We start from the raw sequence: 21659 nt of genomic DNA on the forward strand, positions 1-21659 counted from the left end.
GGAAATTCAAATGCTTCTGCCTTTGGGGGCGGGGGAGTGGGCGCCTCTTGATTAGAGGATCTTGCCTGATTTTGTGGTTTGCACACTCACAAAAAGCAACTTCAAAACACGGCCACAAAATTTCTACATGCTGCCTTGTCTTTCAGGTTTTTGTTTGTTTCTTAATGACAGTGTTTTAAGTTAGTATTGGGAATTAAAAGTAGGGAGCAATGGTTAAAGCATTTGCAGTGGGTAGAAGCCACTAGGCTTAGGTGCATTTTCAAAAGTTCAGATTCCTGTCTTGTGTTGAAAGGTAGTAAGTCTGCAGCTGAGGACCTTACAAACATCACAAGTCCCAGTTTATTTGGGTTTGCTCCATGCTGAGGACGGGACCATCACTGCCTGATTAGTGAAAGGTACCCAGCGAGCTGAGGATGCCCATGCAGGATGAGACCCTCTGACCCTGGCCAGCATTGTGGGCTTCAGGTCAGCAGCAAGAGGCATTTCAAGTCCACTCAGGACAGCACATTCCAGTGGCCTGTGCCCTTTGTCAGTTGCCTGCATCCCATCACATGGAGACTGTATTTGTTTTTAAAGGAGATGTTTGATTTTATTTTTCCCCACTCATCCTGTACCCTCAGAGCCAATTTTAACTCTTTTTTTTCTAATTTCCCTTTTTTCTAATTAAATTCTTGGTGTATTAAATAAGAAACCTCAAGTGAAACTGTTTAAATTCTGGTCCTGGTTTTAAGCCAAGCCACGTACACCCAAGAATTCACCTTAGAGCCATGTTTTTAATGCCTAGCCTCAGAAAGATGAACTACTAACTTAATCTACCCTGGCCTTATTTAATAGAGTTAAGAGATCAGGCTTTGCAAGCTTAATTCTCAGCTTTCTTTCATACAAAAAAAATCAATATAGAACAAAATGCCCTTGTAGCTAAAATTAATCCTGCGAAACATGCCTGGTGCAAGGCCCAGCAGAAGAGGATGCAATGATGAGCTGGTGCTGTCTTTCTGAGGAATGGGACATGGGTCAGCATTAGTTTCCCCTGCTGTATATTGCCATATACAGCTATCATTCCAGGGGTGCCCTGTGGATCACTGATGAGTATTTCTTTGACAGGCAGAAGAAGAAGGAAACTTCTTCTCAGGGACAGAGCTGCTGAGGGTATGGGGTATGCAAATGCCCAGGAAGGGTTGAAAACACTTTCAAGCCATGCTGTAATTGCACTGGTGAGTGAAAATGGTGCTCCATCAGATTTTATTCCTTGCTGCAGGTGTTACTGGTGAATATAATCAAATTGGATTAAATGCTGTGTGCATACACCAGGTACACCTCAGAAGGGGCAATAGCTGCTTTTGTAAAATGGGACCAGACTCCTTTTACCATCACAGCATGAATCAGTCTTCTCCATACCCTCTCTTTTATTCTCCATTTCCTTCCAGAATTAATTTCTTCTTGTTCAGTCACTGTTTTGCATATGCCAAAAAAGTTAAGTCATACAGAAGGAGTACTCACAGCCTTTCATGCCTCTTAAAAAGCAGCATTTTCCAGCAATACGCTACAGGATGTTCATCTTACTGATGGGAAGGTGGAAGCTGCTGAAACAGGGCAAAGATGGGAGTGGTGGTTCAAGAGCCCTTTATGCTGAGGAGCCTGGCAAGGGTGAGGTGCCAAGGAGCCCAGTGTGGAGCAATGCTTGGCAATGTGCATCGTAATTACAGCTCTGGCTGCCAAATTCCCTGTCAGCTCTTTTGTGCTGTGTTAGCACAGGTCCTCAAGAGCAAGGCATGCAAGCAAATATTGCACTCAGCTAATGTGAGCTTTAGAAACCCTTTCTATGTGCAAAGCCAGGAATTCATTGTTAGCCTAATCGAGGTCTCAGCACTGTTAACAAAGTGATATTGTTGGTCTCAGTGATGTAGGGGAATTATGAAAGTGCCACAGCTCATTCTCAGAAACAACAGAGTTCAAAATGTTGTAGTCAGAATCCCTGCATCTCTAGGATCATCCTCTGGGTTCCCAGATCTTTAGGGAGAGAGAGCACGTGTGCCTGTGTGTTTCTGGGGGCTGGGGGTTCTGACTGGCAAGTAATCTGTGTTCCAGGATTTCTCAAGGCAGGAGCATTATGTTGGCTTTGGGAGTTTCTCCCACTTTTGGTCTCTTTTATATATTCATTAATGCTGCCTGCATGCCTACTGTATTTACTTGCCCATTCCTCTTTTGTTTGCAGTTCTACCTTATGTCCACATTTGTGGTATGTGGTACGTTTTACACACTGGGTAGTTGTCCTTTGTTCTGTGTAAATCCTGTTCTACTCAGTTCTCAAGGTTGCAGTCTCCTAGTGACCACTAACTGACCACTGGTGAGTGGTGATTTTTAGCCCTGTCACCTCCTGGTGCCATTCTGTGCTGGCAGTGGTGTTTATTGCTGTTACCTTGCGATGTCACTTCTGGCGATCTTCAATATAACCCTGTTTGGTTTTTATTTCATCAGTCTTCAAACTCTTATTTCTCCATAATCCAACTCACATTTTATTCCTGCAGCCTGGTCACACCTGTATCTTTGATCTGGGGTTGTAGCTAATCACTCTAAAAGGCTAAGGAGAGTTCTTCCACTAGCAGACACACACACACACACACACACCACACAGAGAGCACCCTTGTATCTGCTTAAATAGTTTTTTTCAAGTTAAACCAGCAGCACTAGTGTGTTACCAAAATTTCTTTACAACAACAGAGTCTTCCTCTATCACACCTCAGATGTGAGGAGCAAGGACACAAACTTCAGCAAGCCCAAAGAACTTGTAGTATCTGCTTCAACATGCTGCTGCTGTTTTGGCTCTGCTGCTGTCAAAAGTTGAATTGCTTGAATTTGGGGGAAAAAGCCCCTCCCCTGTGCATTGCCTGAATAACAGTGGGAAAACTCAAGACTGCCTGCTTCAGAACTCTTTTGAAATGGATCTCTTTGGACTGATAGTCAGGATGTGCAAAGCACCAGTGCTTGTGAGGTGCTTCTCTACAGAAAAGCACTCAGGTATCCCTAAACAGCCTGCTGAAGGCCTTTGATTCAGTAGAGTGCTGTTTTTTCTTAAGGGTAGGATTAAATTCTGCTGAACACCATTTTACAGCTATCCAGGCCCATAGTGGCAATCAGAAGAAACCCCAAAAGATGTTCTTAGTGGAGCAGCTACTGTGGTTACAGGTGTGGGAAGACTTGTAGTGGGGCAGCTCCTTCTGGCAAGCCCTCACCCACTTCAGTAGTCCATTCTGACCTCCACACACAGCAGCTCCTGGCAGCTTTTGCTCAAATGTTTGCAAGGGCCTTTTGGACACTGATGACAATTCTGTGGCATGTGGCAGTGAACACCATAGACATGGACCCACCACTTCCTCCCACCCGAATTGTACTGCCATTTGAAAGAAATGTCATGGAGAATTGGCACAGCTCCCCCATGTCTGTCTGTACAAGTCACCACATGCCCTTTTTTAAACTATAAAGGGAAATTTTAGGGAAGGTAAAACTCTTCTGTCTCTTGGATCTGTTTGAAATGTTCTTCATTGAATTTTGAATGTTGGATTTTTTTTTTCCCTTGCTGAAGCAAAGAACACCTTGAAGTTTTTAAAGTAATATTACCTAGGATAATTTATAAGTGGCTATTCAGATAAATAATAGACCCTACTTTCCAAGAGCAGCTGGAAGTTCATATTTTACATTGCCTCCATGACCTTGTAGAGAGCTGTACATACTCAGATTAGTTTGGAGTATTTTTGTGTAACATTAGAGAAAGTGACTTCAAGTCATGTCTGTCTGGTCTAATAAAAGAAATAATTTTCAAGACAAACTAAGTCAAAATTTAAATTAAGCTAACTCCTGTGGTATAGTGATTTTTAAAATCAACAGTCAGTGCATTTTTAGGATTTGCATGTAAGCATTGCCTGGATGGATGCCAGGCTTCTTTTGCTGCAAGAATCAGGATAGCTCTGGCTAGTCTAAGAAAGCCTACTTTCTAAGCTTTTAAACCCTCTGCAAAAAAAATGGTCTTTAGTCTGGGTACCAACCCAATATGAAATTATGGTCTTGGTCAAACAAGGGTGTATAAGGAAAGTGGTGGACAAGAGAAGGAAAAAAGGAATTTCTGACATAATCTCTCTGATTTTTGGTCCAAAGCAGGTCTATGATTTTCTTCCCCAGAGAACCAGAAGTCTGCATAGCAGGAGCAGCAAAGTGCTGAGGACAGAGCAGGTTTTTTGCTGCACCGGGATCTCACCTCCCCTCCGGAGCAGTCGGGGGGCTGGGCAGGGACTGGGATGTGGTGCAGAGGGGGCAGGCACCTCGGCAGCTGGTCAGGAACGGGAGCACGACTTCCCACAGTCTGTCAGCTGCCAGCACAAACTCCTTCTTGAAGTATTGCTGTTTCAGTAGAGCCAGCACACATTAAAAAAATAAAATAGCATTTCCTAGCACCTTTTCTCATAGCATGAAATGAGGTAGTGCCCACAGACTTTAAGGGACTGAGCTTTTGGCCTAAACTTTCTAATTTCAACCATGGAAGAAACCAGTCCTCCTGGTCTTTGGATCTGTGGCATCAGCTTGCTCACAGTTGCTGTTGAGCTCTGTTTTAGAACTGTGAGTCCCCATGGTGGCACTGCAAGCCAGGAGGAGTTTTTTCCTTCAGTGGAACTTTCTCTGATGTGATTCCATAGCCTGTTTTCTCTTTTGTATTTCTTACCAAAAATGTATATTCTTACATATATATGTAAGGACTGCCTTTGCCCCAAGAGTCACAGGGGAATAATATTTTCTGTGTGTTGTTTATTTTTACACAGTTAGCAAAACAATGTTCACATCTATGCTTTTAACTCTGCTAATGTAGCTATTATAATGTCAAATAAAATGTCACTGTGACTATGCCTAATTAGCATTACAAATTCGGTTGAAGAGATAAATGACCAGATCCTTTAGGGTGCAAGTCAGCCCAGCTCCAGGCGCTTGTGCTGCAAGATTTACAAGGATGGGTCTGCAGACTGATGAAATGGAGGCCTGGGAAATGCTGCATTAATGAAATGCAAACCATGTTTCAGCTGTTAAATGAACCTGCTCTCTCAGGTGTCTCAGGCAATGGGAAAAACCTGTAAAAACTGCTCTGGCTGAGATACAAAAAGCAAATCAGTAGTTACATCTCTGCTGATGGACAGGAGAAGAGACACATCAGACTGTGTACAGTTTAGTGTTCCATGAATGGCTTGGGCCAGAGCCCACTGAAAGTCAGTGGAAAGACTGTCAGCATCTGATCCAAAGGCAGTTAGTCAGAAATTAAGGATTTGAGGCCTGTTCTTTATGAGTAAACAGTGAAGTCAGGTGATTGTGGCTGGTTTATAAAGCAGGAATTAGTGATGTCCAATAAAAATTAAGCACTCGTGGACATAGAAGATGTTTCTGCTAGTGTCACTGTGTAAACACATTACTAAAAACAGACAGCAATTAGCATTATTCAAATCAGGTTAAATTGTCTGTTTGTGTAGTTTGAAGAAAAACCGATGCAGATCACCAGTCTTCAATGGCAGCTTAAAGTCAAACTTAAAGACATTTAAACTGAATTTCCTTGTGAGCTTTAATTGTCATTTTAACTGAAATAGTCAAACTCTGCTAAAGTCAAAAAAGAAATTTGCCCAAGAACTTTAATAAGTGTGGAGCAGAGTTCAATACACAGGTGAAATCTCATACATCTCTGTTCTGTTATTACCATGAAGTTGTACACATCTAAATTATCATTTCAGTTGTCAGAAACTTTCTCTGTGAAATTACATTGTCTCAGAAATTAGTACTGAACGATTTAATTAATAGTGTGTAGAAGTTCTTCATTAAAAAGCAGTAATTGTTGACTTTGAAGAGAGAAAAATCAACAAGAGATACGTGAAAGCATTAAGAACACAGTAATATCAAAGGCTGTCTACAGAAATGTGGCTTCTGTGTATTTTTCTTCAACTGCAACCTACATACAAATGGCATATAACTATCAAAATATAATTAGGAAGGCATTAAATCCAAACATCTCCAAAGAAGCATTCCCTTCTCTCAGTCCCAGTACAAAGGAAACATTGATTACTCTTCTTCTCCAACACCTACAGGGATGTTCTCATGGTGTGCAGGGAAAATTAGCTGAAACCTAAGCAGAAGTAATGCCTGGTGTGACTAAGTTTTATGTACGCTACTCTGTCAGAAAAATTCTGAAGACAGTTTTGCAGTCCAATACTCCTAGTAGAGAAAAGAGACTGCAGCTTTTCCAGGGCTGAATGTTTATCTTTCAAGCATCTTAGCAGAGAATTTAGCAGCTAATAAATCACAGTGATGATAAGTGCTTGTGTCAGTGCATCTGTGGGCTCCTGAAGGTGATGGCTGAAGCACAGATGGTCTCACTTTGAGGAGCACTTCTACACGCAGGCTCAGGCCAAGCCAGGTTATCCCAAATAACACCGCTGTTCAGGAAGGAGGAGGAGTGTCTCAGCATGGGAATGGGCTGTTGGACCATGCTGACACATCCAGGTGTGCTGCACATAGGACAGGGATCACAGTGCTTAAGCTCCTGAGGACTAATCCTGTGGCTGTTCTGTAGGAGAGTCCAGCCCTGCTCGTGAGAACTCCCAGTCAGGTGGAAACTGCCTTCACCTGCGTTGCTGAGCAAAACTGCATCCATTTTTCTGGCCCTGAGGCAGAGTTCCACCATCTCTGGACTGTGTGTGCTTGGGGAGCCCAGGGTAGTGCCGAGTGATCCTCAGGTGTGGGTTTTCATCAGTTCAGAGTGCTTTAATACAGGAAGCATAGTTCTGTAGAAGAGCAGAAGCAGTCTCATATTTCTGAAACTCCACATGTGCACGGGGTTTGGCATGAGGACATAGTGATCTTCAAAGGGCTAAACCTGCTGGGTGAGCTGGAGAGACAGTGCTCACACAGTCTTATCCCTACTGGGATATTGTGGGTACTCTTATTCCCCAAATGTGCTGAGACCCTAACAGCCAGTGCAGGGTGTGAGAGGTGCCAAAACCAGACCCAGGACAGGGTAAGCTGTACAAAAGCTGCAGTTTGTTTTTTGCTTCCTGGGCTGCTTGATGCTGCAGTATGGACAAAGCTGTTACTGCAATCATCTGTCACTCTCTGCTTATTTTTCTGCATCTCGTAAATTTCTTTTGTTGATCCCTGAGCCCATCCCATAATAGCCACAGTACTGTGCTTGAGATGTTATCCTTCTGAAATACTGAAGGTGTTTGCTGCTCCTTGCACAGGTATGGTCAGATTGTGTGCTGTCCTTTGGATGTGCACAGAGTATGTTCTGTGTATACTGAAAACATTTATTCTTACTGGCATTAGCACTTGAATTACCTAAAGCTTGCAGAGTTTTGCTGATGGGAGGTGAATCATTGTGTACAAAATATTTCCACCTCTCCCTAATCTTGGACAAAGAGGACGAGGCAAATACTTTCTACTCCGATCTGTTTGCAGTGAGAGACTAACTGGAGTAAATTTACCTGATTATCTCATAACCTCAGAAAAAAAGTTTGTTGTGATTCAGTTTGCAGGGACTGGTTTACTCAAACCAGATTCCCTATGCGCAGTGCTTTATTTCCCTTCTGAACTTACCACGTTTTAATTAGTAGGCAATGTTTTCCAGCTCAGAACTCAGAAATTCTGCACAGGTGAGCTCCTTGTGCACTGAATAACTTGTCCTTCAACAAAGAGTCATCCCTCTTGTGTCTTGCTGGCAGCACATGATCTGCACTGATTGTGGACAGTGATCTGTTTAATTAATTTGTTCTTGCATCTTGGTAAAAAAAAAAAAAAAGGCCACAGGTCCCAAACCCAAGAGATAACAAAAAGATCTTAGAACATCTTCAATTACAGCATTCTTTTTATCAAGCTCTATATTTAAACTATCTGGAAAACAGACAATGAGTTCATGTAGCTGCAAATTAACACAATGAGGGCTTTCTGCTTATGACCAATACATAGCTCATCAGGGTTTGAGGTGGTTTTTTTGGTTTTTTTTGGTTTTTTTTTTTTTTTTTTGGTTGGTTTTTTTTTTTTTTTTTTTGTGTGTGTGTGTGTGTGTGTGTGTGTGTGTGTGTGTGTGTTTTCAGCCCTTACATCTGTGTTGGAGAGCCCAGGGTTTTATTTAATAAAACTAATGTAAATTGACTCATTACATGTTATTCTGAATTCAGAATGACGTTTCTAAGATCCATACAAACTGGAGCCTGTTATTATCAGTAAAGTACTTTTAAAACCAAAATGACATTTTTTATTGACTTTGAAAAGGTTTGGTCCCTCACATAATACACATTAACTACTGAGGACATAAGAGAAGGATGAACAGATCTAAAGTGTTTAGTAACATAATGGATAAAAAGATAAAATACAGGTACCTGTGTAGGGTAATATACGATTTAAGTGGACATGAATTTGGACAAATGCTGACATGAAGTCATAATGAAGGTCTCACAGACCAAAAGGTGCACTGGAACAGACATGACATTTTTTGGACAGTCTCATGGCTAGAACTGAATGCTATGTAAAGTGATATGTATATGAATGTGTAAAGTGATACAACTTCTTTAGGAAAGCTAGAGGGAAGATTGTCAAGTTCTCAACTAAAAAGCAAAAGTTGGAGTAATATATAATATGCTAGCTGAAAACCTGGTAGAAATTTTTGTAGGGCAGAGAATTATTTCATAGCAAATGCCAAAAATTGCTTGGATTCTTTAACTTTTTTTCTTTCTTATTAAAACTGTAAATAAATATTTATTTTTAAGACCAGTGAGAGGAGATGAATGAGAGTAAGGGAAAAGAATGATAAAATAATAAGAACTACTCACCTTCAGGGAACAGAGGAGTTAGCCTCAAAGCCTCCTTCCTTTTCTGGAAAAGATAAAGCCAAGGGCAATGGTGTTGGGAAACATAATGGGTTAAGTTCTGTAATAACATCAATGACATGGAAAAAATGAGTATGAAATGCTTGTTTATCAAGTGTTTTCCAGCTCAGAAATCAGAGTCTGCATATCTTAGCCTCTTATGCATTGAGTAACTTGTCCTGTGTTGTTGGCAGTACATGATGAGCCTTGATAGTAGACAGTGATCCATTCTGTTAGGTTACTCCTATGTCTGTAAAAAATCTTCCCAACTACACACACACACACACACACACACACACACACACACACAAAAGAGCTATAATTAAAATAATTGAGGAATTGTCTTTATTTTTTTATTGTTTACCAATGAATCTCTCAGCATCCATTTGTAAATGGGTCTGTAAATGGCCTGAACTTGAGGAGTAAGGAAATACCTTCTCATATGCCTGTTAGGGGTTCAGGGAAATCTTTTCTTGAGAATGCTTTGAAATCCAAAAGGACAAGTGGGTAGAAAGAAGAACATATTCTCAGAAACAGGCTCATTAATGACTGCTGCAGTTGAGTCAAACTAGCAGAGGAAGCCCATGAATCACAGTCCGTTTAAGCTGGGTGGGTGTAAATTTTCCTGTTACTCACATAGTTCTGTTGATTGACAGGTGGTTCCTTTGAGCTAAGGGAGTGTATAGAAATTAATTAGACTCATTAAGTTGTGTCCAGTATATTTCTGATCACTGTCTTTCATTTTTATAACCACAGAACCCCCTCCACCTGCAGATGAGCTTAGAAAACTCACTGAGTTCTGATGCTGATGTCACTTTCTCAATCCTTGCGATGAACAACTGGTACAATTTCAGCCTGATGCTGTGCCAGGAGGAGTGGAACATCACAGATTTTCTCTTCCTCACGCAACAGAGCTCCAAGTTCCACCTGGGGTCCATTATAAACATCACAGCAAACCTCACGTCAACCAGTGACCTTCTGAACTACTTGCAGTTTTATCTGGAGAGCATCAAAGACACAACGTCGACCATGGTGATGTTTGGGTGTGACATGGAGAAAACGCGGAGGATTTTCGAGATAACCACGCAGTTTGGTGTGATGCCTCCAGAGCTGCACTGGATTATTGGGGATTCACGGAACGTGGAAGAGCTGAGGACAGAAGGTTTGCCCCTTGGTCTCATCGCTCACGGCAAGACAACTCAGTCAGTCTTCGAGCATTACGTGCAGGATGCCATGGAGCTGGTAGCCAGGGCTGTGGCAGCAGCCACCATGATCCAGCCTGAACTGGCTCTCATTCCAAGTACGATGAACTGCATGGACATGGAGGAGAGGAATATCACTTCAGGCCAGTATTTGTCAAAGTACGTTTTGCCTTTTTTTTTCCCCCTTAGGTAATATTTGCTGTACTGCAAGAAAAATAATTTTCTTCTCCCTCCCACATTCTCTGTGGGTTAGCTATCATGCTGCTTACCCTCCCTCACAAACATGTTTGTTTCAGTATTTCCTCCTGATTCTTTACTTCTGGGCAGACAATGAAATTTTGACTTTGCCACACTGGGAGAGAAACCAGAACTTTGAGATTCTGGTAGAAGAAGACACTGCTCCACAGAAGTAGAGATCACATAGTAAACATAGGCTAGCTTACAGACTGTGCTCTGAAACTTGTATTTCTGTTTATTCATGTAAAGTGGGCTACTGTCAAATTCTCTGAGATTTTGAGTGTACAAAACACAGAATATTTGCACTGTCTAAGTCCTTGGACAATATAAAGATGTGTAGTAACCCTTGATATTATGCTTCCATGGAAAAGAGAGGAAAAAGATGCACCTTCATCTCCTCAGAGGGTTTCTTCTGGTGAGAGCACTCAAAAGTACAAAGTGCTACCTCTGCTGCCTGTCACTATATAGAAGCTATTCCCAAAATTACTTGGGTCTTCCTGTCTAGAAATATTATAGTTTTTAACATATGAGTGGAAAATTTGCATGGTTTGTTTTGAAAACAAGCAGAAATATCTTGGCTAACTACATTAATTCATCAGTTAATCTACATCCAACAACTGTTTCATGTTTTCCCCCCCATTACATCTGGTTTTCAACTTAAAGATTTTCTTGGACAGAGTTAGGATAAAAGTTCTTGAGGGATTTTTTGAAAAACATAATTTTTTTTTGGACATGACTGCACAATAATGAATACATTATTAACAGCACTGCTCAAAACACAGCCATTTGAGATGCCAACATTTCCTTAGTCCGCTTGTCCATTCAGAGTCAAAAACCCTCTGTTTCCAAAGAGTGGAAGATGACTTGGGAAATAAACACTGGATCAACTCACAATACACCAGTGACTTGTGATGTTTATTTTGCCACATTATTCTGGATATTTTAACTGAAAAGCAAAAGTCAGCAGGAGCCTTCTTAGAGTAACAAGAGGATAGCAGTTTTATGAATAGGCTTTTTGAGGTGTGAAGAAGAGATTTTAAAAAAGGAAAACGTAAGTAAAACACTTAAATGTATTCTTGAAAAATAATTCATCATTGATGCTCTCTACAGAGAACCATTAGCTTTTGTTATATTTTGGGAGACAATATGTAATTTCACATCTGTGAAATTTCTTTTCCCTTCATATTGGTAAAGGTACTGTGGAAGTGAAAGAGAGAATTGCATGCTTAGCCTTGTTTTTTCCCCCTATACATTTGCTTGTGAACACTATTAAAGAGAAAATAACAGGTTAGAGAAACCCTTGTCCTAAAGCAGTGCAGCTGTTTTTGCAGAGTATGAGGCAGACAGGTACCTGACAGCCAGAACTGATGTGTTTGCATCAGCAGCATAACTATTAACTCTTAAGTGGTGCCTTTAATTTCTCAGGTGTGACATGCTGATGAGTGGCTTCACTGTGACCAACTTGGCCCATCTCACCAGGGTTTTTAGGCGTTTTTAGCCTCCAAAGATGAACATTTTGTCTGGTGCTTAACTGTTTTTTACTAATGAGTGCATTTTTCTGTCTGAGTGAACCCATGTGTCTTGGTGGGAAGCCTTGTAGCTGCTGTGCATGGGGATGGAGAAGGGGATGAGGTAGAAGAAGCAGTGCACAGACTTCCACCTCGCCTCTCTGCAAAGGGTGGATGAACCGCAGCCCCATTCTCTGGCACAGCCAGAGTTTCTTCTGCCAGCACTGATCTCATACCTTGGCTGTGCAGACATTTAAGTGAACCCAGGAGCAGAATAATGAGCTAGTGCATGGCAAAGCATACTTATTATATCTGTATGGATATGGGTATAGATGTACAACCCCCTGAAGACTACTGTTGTAAGTCACTGTCCATTATTCCTCTTACAATGAGATTGATTCCCTCATCTATTCTTGCCTGCTCACGGGAGCATCCTAGTTGATGGAACAAGGCATTAAAATTCCAAAGCTTCATCTTGTCTTATAGCTTTAATTAGTCTTAGAGCTTTAACTCAGCTTCTTGGGTAATTTCATCAACCTGCTATTTCATAGATCCATAAAATCACGGAATGGTTTGGATTGGAAGGGACCTTAAATGTCACCTCTTTCCACCCCTTCCTATGTGCAGGGACACCTTCCACTACACCTGGTTGTTCGCAGCCCTGTCCAACCTGGTCTTGAGCACTTCCAGGGATGGGGCAGCCACAGCTGCTCTGGACAACCAGTGCCAGGGCCTCCCCACCCTCACAGGGAAGAACTTATTCCCAGTATCCCATGTAACTCTGTCCTTGGCAGTTTGAAGCCATTCCCTCTTGTCCTACAAGTAAGAAGGCCCTCCAGCTCTGTTAGAGTCCCTTTAGGGATTGCAAGGCTACTATAAGTTCTCCCTAGAACCTTATCTTTTTCCTTCCCAATTCTAGTTCTTGCCCATGTAAGCTTCCCAAAAAGAGAGGTGGAATGATCCAATCATCAAGATTGAGAGAAAACTATTTCATTAAGTCATTCTTAAATATACTTCAAAGATTCTGCTGGGGAGTGATAGTACTGCTAAAGGTCTAAGGAGCAGTTCTTGTAAAAAAGCACATGAGAAACAAAGCTGAAATGAGCAAATGGCACACTTGGGACTCATTGTTCAAACTGAAGTGACTCTGATAAAGCTTTGATGCAGTTATCATAGACTGTCAGTGTGAACGTCATCTCCCATATATTGACACAGCCTCAAGAAAATTCATTCAGCTGTCAGACTTGAGGATCTGGCCCTTCACCTTCTGAAATTTGTGCAGGCTGTCTTTCCATACAGATCTGTCAGTAGCCCTTCCGAAACAGTGCTGCTCAGACACTGCCAGTGTATTTGTGCAGTACCCAGCACTTGTAATTCCCAAAGATTCACACTGGAGATTTCTAGCTTAAGAAGTGTAGTCAGAGCCTCTTATCTGTTTCCTAAAGTTATTGAGTAAAGGAGTTTTCAGTTGAAGTTGCTGGCATGAGTTTCACTGGTGCTGCTCACAGTGCATGCAAATGCTCAGCAGCCGCAGCCGCTTGCGTATAAAACAAAGTGTTGTTAAAATGCTTCTCCAGCATGGTTTCCATCATTTATTTTGATTCATGTTCTGTCACTGCAAAAGAATACAGAACATGCAAATCAGCTGCAAAGGTAAGACACTAAGTTGTACATTCAAATGGTGCTAAATCTCTCTCAGGTACCTGCTCCTAATAGAACCACTGAACAGGTACTGAGGGCTTGTTCTGCCCTCCTGGGGGTGCTTACTTCTACTGTGTGAGTCAGGGAACAGCGTGCATTAATTCCAGAAGTCTCCTTCCACCTTCAGAAAATTAATGAAATGCATTGCTCCATGGCTTCAGTTACTCCCAAAAGCACCTGCTTTGCAGCATTCTCATGCCCAGGTGATGCTTGTATTAGCAACATGGGGCCAAATTCATGAGAACATTGCAAGCTTATTCCATCTGAGGACTTGTCTCCCTCAGTTTTTGGCATTTCTGTGAACTGCTAAGTCTTTTGTGTATGTCTCCTAAAAAAATTTTCATGCAGGACCACCTACACACATGGAATGGTTTTACTGTTACTGTCACAGTGATGGCTTTGGCTCGTATGCCCAGCAAGGCTCCTAAAGAAGTTGCACAATTTTTTACAGAGACTGAGGGAGATAAAAGTAAGAGAGAGATAAAACCCAAACAAGTTTATGGTCACATAAACCTTCCTTTAGTGCTAAAGATTGCCTGCTCCCATAAACTTTGTCTTGATAGTGTTTACATACACAAACAGGGAAGTTACACCATCAGATAGGAAGTATGGATTGGGAGGGAAGGAGTGGGCAAACAGTGGCAGATACCACTGATTAGTGGAGCTATGGTGTTATTTAATACTGGACTAAATGGTAAAGGTTTTTAAAAGATGAAAACTGCATTTATAGTTTATATATGTTTATATTTATAAACACATAAATCTGCCTTTTTAGGCATGATTTCCAGACCCAAGCTAGCACATGTACAGATCATCTGCTTTCAAGAGTATTGGCTGTGACATCTTTCTCCAAACTCAACCTAGTCAAAGAAGACTGAGCAAGAACTGAAACTGCCTTAGAGAAGGCTATCACAGACACAACAACATTCAAAACTAAATTATTTACTTTCCGAAATTTACTTTTGCAAAGGGCTAAAATTTATATGACCTTGAGACTTAAACAGTGCAGTATTTTAACTGTTGAAACCCCATAAAATCATCAAAAGTCATCAAAACAAAGTGTAAAGGCTGGACAGAAGTATGGATGTACACACACTTGCAATTGATTTATCATTTTCAAATCAATTTAAGGTTATTTTTTATCCTCTGTAACTATTGATAAACAGTTAACTGTACTTAAAAATTTATGTCTTCCTTATTGAGGCTGGAATGACAGCCTTTATGCTTCTTCCAACACTTCTTTAATCCAATTCTCAGGATTAATGTGAAGTGCTATATTCTGCCACAACAGCTGAGTAGTCTGTCTTCTGAATGCCTCTTACTGAAAAAAAAATGTACATGACTTGCTTTGCACCATATTAGCAACAATTTAACTTGGTTGTTCTTAATGGAACCAGTGTTTTAAGGCTTGTGCAGCTGCTGCCAAATGCATAGCAGCTCTGCTGTTAGCAGGATGCAGTTCAGCTAGTCATGGTGCTCACACTGAAAAGGATTTTCTGCTTCAAACACTTAATTCCTTCTGAGTTCTCAGCTCCTTTATCCATGTTGTTTTTAGCCTCTTTGATGATGGCTTGCCAGAAGCTGAATTCAACAGGCACAGGGGACAACTACTGGCCAACACTGCCTTCCAATACAAAGGAAATGTGCAACTTTATTGTCAGTATCTGGAATAGTAAAAGCCTGGAATTCTCAATGCAAAATGTGCAGTGCAAACCGGCACACTTCATGAGTTCTGCTTCAATGGCAGCGCAGCACTTTTAAGAACATTACTTTTGCACATTTTTTTAAAAACCTGCTTTTTTTTTTTTTTAAGAATTAAAACTGACTGTCCTAGAGCAACCATCTTTCACTTTCTTCCCTTACTTTTTTCTGAAGTGTCTAACAGTGATTTACCAATGCCAAATTTGCATTTTTGAATCCAGATTGGTTCGCTTGAGAGTGCTTGAAAGCTGTTGACAGCGCTTCAGTAGCCCCTCTTATGTAAGCTAGATCTTACTGAGATTATAGCATTTTTCTTGGAAGGACATTTCATACATAATTTCCACTCTTCCATTTTCATATGTATTTTTATCTAGGAAAGTGACAGCAGATCTGGTGAGTTCAGCTTAGAAGTAACCTGTGTTTCATCAGCTTGTAAGGCAAAGGTAACTAAAAAAATTACAGTTCTTGTACTCATTTTTTCTAGTAAGTAAAAAAATACATATTTCCTGAGGAGTTTTCATTTGCGTTAGATGTGTAGGGGAGCATCCCCATATAATTCAGTCATAAATTACGTGGCTGGTTTATTGTACCAGAGGATCTGTGTGCTATTAATGATCCAGGTGTCCAGCAACATCTCCACCTACTCTATTCACCATAAATTCATGGTTCAGCTGTCTGCTTCTGATTCCCCTGCTCTCTCTCCAACAGGTTTTTAGCCAACACAACTTTTGATGGTCTCAGCGGCCACATTAAAGTTAAGGGCTCATCCATTGTCAGCTCAGAAAATAATTTCTTCATCTGGAATCTGCAGCATGACCCCATTGGAAACCCAATGTGGACACGCCTGGGGAGCTGGCAAGAAGGGAAGATCATCATGGACTATGGCATATGGCCAGAACAGGCACAGAGACATAAAAGTCACATGCAACACCCCACCCGACTGCACCTGAGGGTGGTGACTCTGATTGAACATCCCTTTGTCTTCACAAGGGATGTAGATGATGAAGGTCTTTGCCCAGCAGGGCAGCTGTGCCTGGACCCATTGACCAATGATTCAGGTGTGCTGGACAACCTGTTTGAAACCCTCCAAGGGGGCAATGACACTGTCCCCATTGAGCTGAAGAAGTGCTGCTATGGCTACTGCATTGACCTACTGGAGAAGCTGGCTGAGGATATGAATTTTGATTTTGACTTGTACATTGTTGGGGATGGAAAATACGGTGCCTGGAAGAATGGCCACTGGACAGGACTGGTGGGAGACCTTCTTGCTGGTACAGCTCACATGGCAGTGACATCATTCAGCATCAACACTGCCCGAAGCCAAGTGATTGATTTCACCAGCCCCTTCTTTTCAACCAGCTTGGGGATTTTGGTGAGGACCAAAGACACTGCAGCTCCTATTGGAGCCTTTATGTGGCCACTTCACTGGACTATGTGGCTGGGGATATTTGTTGCTCTTCACATCACAGCTGTATTCCTCACCTTGTATGAGTGGAAAAGTCCTTTTGGAATGACCCCTAGGGGAAGGAACAGGAACAAAGTGTTCTCCTTCTCCTCTGCCCTCAATGTCTGCTACGCAATCCTGTTTGGAAGAACAGCTGCCATCAAACCCCCAAAGTGCTGGACTGGAAGGTTTTTAATGAATCTCTGGGCTATTTTCTGCTTGTTTTGTCTGTCGACATACACAGCCAACCTAGCTGCTGTCATGGTGGGAGAGAAGATCTATGAAGAACTTTCTGGAATACATGACCCAAAGGTAAAGCATGTCTGTTGTTATTAACTCAGCCTTTTCTTCTCTCCACTCAAAATTCACTGTTGCATAATATATGGTTTCTGACAAAATCAGAAAATAATCCTTGTGGAAAACTGTGATTACAATTACTTACAACCTGGTGGCATTTCAGTGAGATAGGACCTTTAAATACCCATAAGAGTGTAGGGGGAAGGATTTAGAAGATTGAAGGTGAGGAGAAAGGTGAAGTATTCTGGTACTGTCCACTGCAGAGAAGAATAGTGGGTTCTACATGCAGATTAAGGATTTGAGTTCAGGTCCGTATTCCCTTTGATCGGACTTGTCTAAATCAGTTGGATGAGTCAGGCCATCCTGAGATCTACTGAAACAAAATAACTGCGCAGAACAAGATGAAACCATTGATCATCTCTAGGTAGAATTTTTCAAGTATTTCATTGGTCATAATGCTGCTGGAAAGGGAAGTGCTGGCAAAATTCCCCATGAATGCTAAATGAAATATAGCAGGACTGAAGTATTTTGAAAAATCCTGCCTTATGCTTCAAAACAGTGGAAATCACTTTACGAGTAGCCAGGATTTGATTTGCAGTGCTGTTTCTGCTGGGAACCATCATGGGAGGAGGTGAGCAGTGTTGTAGACAATCCATCTGCAATGAGCTCAGACTTCCCAGAACTTCCTCCACCTGCTCTCTCCCTCTCACCAAGGGGTCTTCAGTTGGAATTTAAGTCCAGTCCTTTTCTAAGACTATTCTTAATTTATTTGTCACTAAGTAGTGATCAGGAAAGCAAGGGGCAGAATGGCTTTTAGAGAGAATAGATGGCTCCAGGTGACACCAGAGCATTCTCTGCACCTGACAGTCACTCCAGGGGGCACAATGGCAGCAGCAGATTTCCCTTGCTCATGTGGCACTTTCTGCAGTGAAGGTATGATTGTATTACCCACAGTTTTGGGCTCGTGACCTAACTGCTGGTACAGAGACCATCCACCGTGTGTTTGTCTCAAGGCACTGAAGTGATAGATTGTTCCACTATAAAAAAGTAACTTTAATAACACAAGAACAGGGCATACATCTTGCTTTTGTAAACCATGTGAATAAATGGTACATATGCCCCTTCAGACAGCAAAGGCCAGGCTCCATCTGTTACATTAGTGAAACCTCACCATCAGGCTGATGACCAGACAGTTTTAACTGTGCAAGTGCAGTGCCTGATTCACTCCCTGCAATGTTAACTAGATGGTTTCTACCAAAAATGTTTAAACAAAGAGTAGCAGTTTTGTGGCTCACCCAAGGCGCTCTAAAATTGATTTATGGCTTAAAGCAAATTGCTTCTAATAATCTGCAATTCCCTTCCAAACAAAAAATATCATAAATATTGCATTAATATCTTTATCAATGTAAGGCACAAAAGTCTATTATATATGATTTTCTCCAAGCATTCTGAAGAAGCAGATGAGACCTTCCAGCTGAATTTCCCCAGTGCCAGGGATATCTCTGTTACACTGTTGTGTGAAGCCACAGTGTTGGTTTGAAAATGAGGTTAGTTCTCTACTCTTTGCATGGGCATCTCCTCATCCATCAAATCAAATTGCATCAGATTACATCCTATTTTTCAGCATTATTGCTGTGACCACATGCAGTGTTTTTAAAACTGGTGTTGGGAAATTTCTGCAGCTACAAGGAAAATTAAATTATTCTAAAGCTGTGCTGTTGAAGCTTAGTGCAGAACATTGAAGCATGTCAGGTGCCTTACACACAGATCTTGGTCTAGAACAGAAACACGGATGACTCCTGGTTAGTAGCCTCAGTGATTCCATAACATCAATGGGATTACTAGCCTTTCCTGGAAAAGCACTTTCCTGCTTTATGGAATAAATCTAAATCTCTGAGTAGTTACCAGTTCCCATTGCAGGAATAAGACAACACAGATTTTAAGAAAGAATAAGATTGCCTGCCATCACATGAGCTGCAGAGTAGTTTTGTGTGTGTCATTCATGCATTTGCCTCCAAAGTCTTAGTCTGAAAGAGTAGCTGTAATAGAAAGTGCGTTGGTTTAACCTTGCTCACACAAGAGCCTGAGCTATGGTCATTCGAAGTTTTCTCTAAGAGTTAAAGCTTAAGTTTAGGAAATGTTTGGGCCACAGCAGTCACATATTTACAGGCACCACTTTAGTTAGTTACTTGCAGCATTTTTTATGTGACTAAAAGATGTTATGTTTGGGTTTTTCTTCCCAGATATGTTTACCTCTTTCTTTTTAGTGGTGGATATTCATTTCAAAAAGAAGGCAGCAGGAGGGAGAAATAACATTTTAATTTAAATATACTTCTAAATATCCTTCTACTGCTTTCAGTATGCATGTGCCCTTTGTACTGTGCTTTTGAAATTTATTTAAAAAACAAAGCCCAAAATAGACTAGCAGCTTTCTTGAGGTGATGTAAGACATGTAATTTCTTCAGGCTGTCAGCCATAAATGGCAAATCCCATCTAAGGTTGTGAGCAGTCAGGAAGGACAGAATTAGAGCTATTTCAGTTGGACCTTTAAATGCACTAATGATATAGAAGAGAATGTAGAAATATCGTCAAGCTGCTGAAAGGAGGAGCAGCCAGTGAGACAGAAACTAGAGCAGAAGGAAAGCAGTGTGAGGAATGAAAATTAATTTACAGGAATATGTCTTAAATTTGGGGAACTTGCCAAGTATTTTCTGTGTAAGAATCTTAACCAAGGCAGGCCACTAAAGCCACACTCCTGCAGTGTCCATCAAAGGTGGCTGCCCCCTTTCTTAGGAGGTACAACAGTAGCCAGTAGGTTGTAGAGATCTTGAAGCAATGTCCTGCCACCTTAAAATCTAATTCTTCTAAGAAAATGGACAGTTTTGGGCCAGAGCTGCCCCCTCCCCCCCTCATTTTCTAACTGTACAGGTTTTAGACATCATCTCTTGCCAGTGGAAACTGGCAAATACAGCTTTTGTGTCCACTGGAACACGTTCAGCCTCCTGTTTGAGGACAAGGAGATAAGACAGCTACAGGATAAATGTGCTGGCTGCCAGATGGAACATGCATCCATGTCCTGAATCTCTCTTAAGAAGCTCTCTACAGTATACGGCAAAGAAGTTTAAAAGCTTGTCTACTGACAGACAACATTGAGAAAAAGCATTGTATTTGTATAATTTAATTTACTTTTATCTCTTCTCTTGTCTGAATCATACTGGCTCATTTCACTTTTTCTCCTAATGTCACTTCTTAGGTTGCACAAAAATATTATACCATTATTCTTTGTCAGAGTGCCTGGCAGCCAGGTTCTCAACCAGAGCTGAGTTCTTTCCAAGGTTCAGATATTCCTCCCCAGGCATGCAGACCAGGAGCCTGCCTGGGGGATGGTCTGATCACAGAATCACAGAAGGTTTGTGTTGGAAGAGAGATTAAAAATCACCTGGTTCCACCCAGCTGCCATGGACAGGGATACCCTCCACCAGGTTGCTCACTCATATATATTTTACTCTTTATACAGCCACATGTAAGTCCTAGAAAGATGATATTTTACTCTGCAGAACAACTCATGGCAGGTGATTCTGCAGGATCCCCCTGAGAGTGGAGTTTTTTTAGTGGCAAAGGGACCTGAATGGCTTTTCGGTTTTTCATGCAAGAACACATATTGGAGATACACCATGATGTCATGAGTGTGTTGGGTAATTCAGGATATTTGAGGCAAAAGAATTCTGGAAGCCCATAGGGCAGAAGAAATATTTCAAACATGCTAAAATGGAATCAAACAGCAGTAGAAGGGAGAGGAGCTGGGCAGATTTTCCATAAGGTAGTCCAACACCTGGCCTTCTGTCTGCAGAAGTGTTGTTCTTTCAACATTTAATGAGGGTTTTGGGTGCTATCTGCCCATTGTGACTTTTGTGACAGCTGATAGATTTTCTTTTCCATCTTTACTACACACTTGAGAAGCCATTTACTCTGGTTATGTTCTTACTGCTCTGCATCTGTTTACCTTCAAAAACACACCTTGGCAGTGGAAAAGTTCCGTTCTGCATTATATTTTGACATTAAATATTGAACCTATTTAGCTTCATTTAACAAAAAAAGGACTACTCCTTTGGGTCCCATCACCAGAAATTTCACTGTGTTGTCTCTCCTAACTTTACATGCCTGCAGTGAAGAGGTAAGATATTATTAGTCAGTCAACTATACTTTAACAGTTATATTTTGTACAGGTAGGCTGCTGTTAAGGCACTGGCTTCAGGACAAGATCACCTAAACCATTCTTTGGAAGTGCTTCCTTCTCTCTGCCATGAATGATGTGTTTTCAAAACTCACCAAAAAAAAAAAAAAAGTGCCCCAAGAAATACACTGCAGACACCTACAGTCACTCTGGAAAGTTCCACCCAGCAAGTCCTTCAAACAGTCTTGGTGTGCATTGGGATTAGTCCCCAGAAATCTCTGATTTTCTCCTAGTTCAGTGCCTGAAGACTTGCTCTTTTGAGATGCCCATATTTTTATTACAATTTGTATCTAGATATATAAAATATGAGAGTGCAAGCTCTCAAGTCTGATTTATGAGCATCTCAGTTAATTTAGAGGCCTTATTATATCAGTTGAATACTTTGTGTTATTTGTATTAAAACTGTCCAGAAATATAACTGGCACACAACTGCAGATGAGCTTTAGC

At 41.3% G+C, this 21659-nt stretch overlaps 1 protein-coding gene and 1 long non-coding RNA gene across 4 annotated transcripts in view; one reads left to right on the forward strand and one right to left on the reverse strand.

Annotated features, from left to right (window-relative positions):
- Positions 1-21659, forward strand: part of GRIN3A (glutamate ionotropic receptor NMDA type subunit 3A) — a 67385-nt gene that overhangs the window by 15800 nt on the left and 29926 nt on the right. For all 3 annotated transcript variants that reach the window (XM_064402989.1, XM_064402990.1, XM_064402988.1), the window contains exons 2-3: positions 9645-10249; positions 15946-16993. In XM_064402989.1, the coding sequence (XP_064259059.1) occupies positions 9645-10249; positions 15946-16993 (1653 nt within the window). The remainder of the gene's footprint in view (positions 1-9644; positions 10250-15945; positions 16994-21659) is intronic.
- On the reverse strand, positions 5729-8891 carry LOC135289415 (uncharacterized). Its single transcript, XR_010352159.1, has 3 exons — positions 8853-8891; positions 7621-7758; positions 5729-6809 (listed from the first exon to the last, which is right to left on the reverse strand). It is a non-coding gene; the product is annotated as an uncharacterized LOC135289415 (long non-coding RNA).

This window comes from Passer domesticus, chromosome Z (genome assembly GCF_036417665.1).
Source record: "Passer domesticus isolate bPasDom1 chromosome Z, bPasDom1.hap1, whole genome shotgun sequence".
In the NCBI taxonomy this organism is placed as follows: Eukaryota; Metazoa; Chordata; class Aves; order Passeriformes; family Passeridae; genus Passer; species Passer domesticus.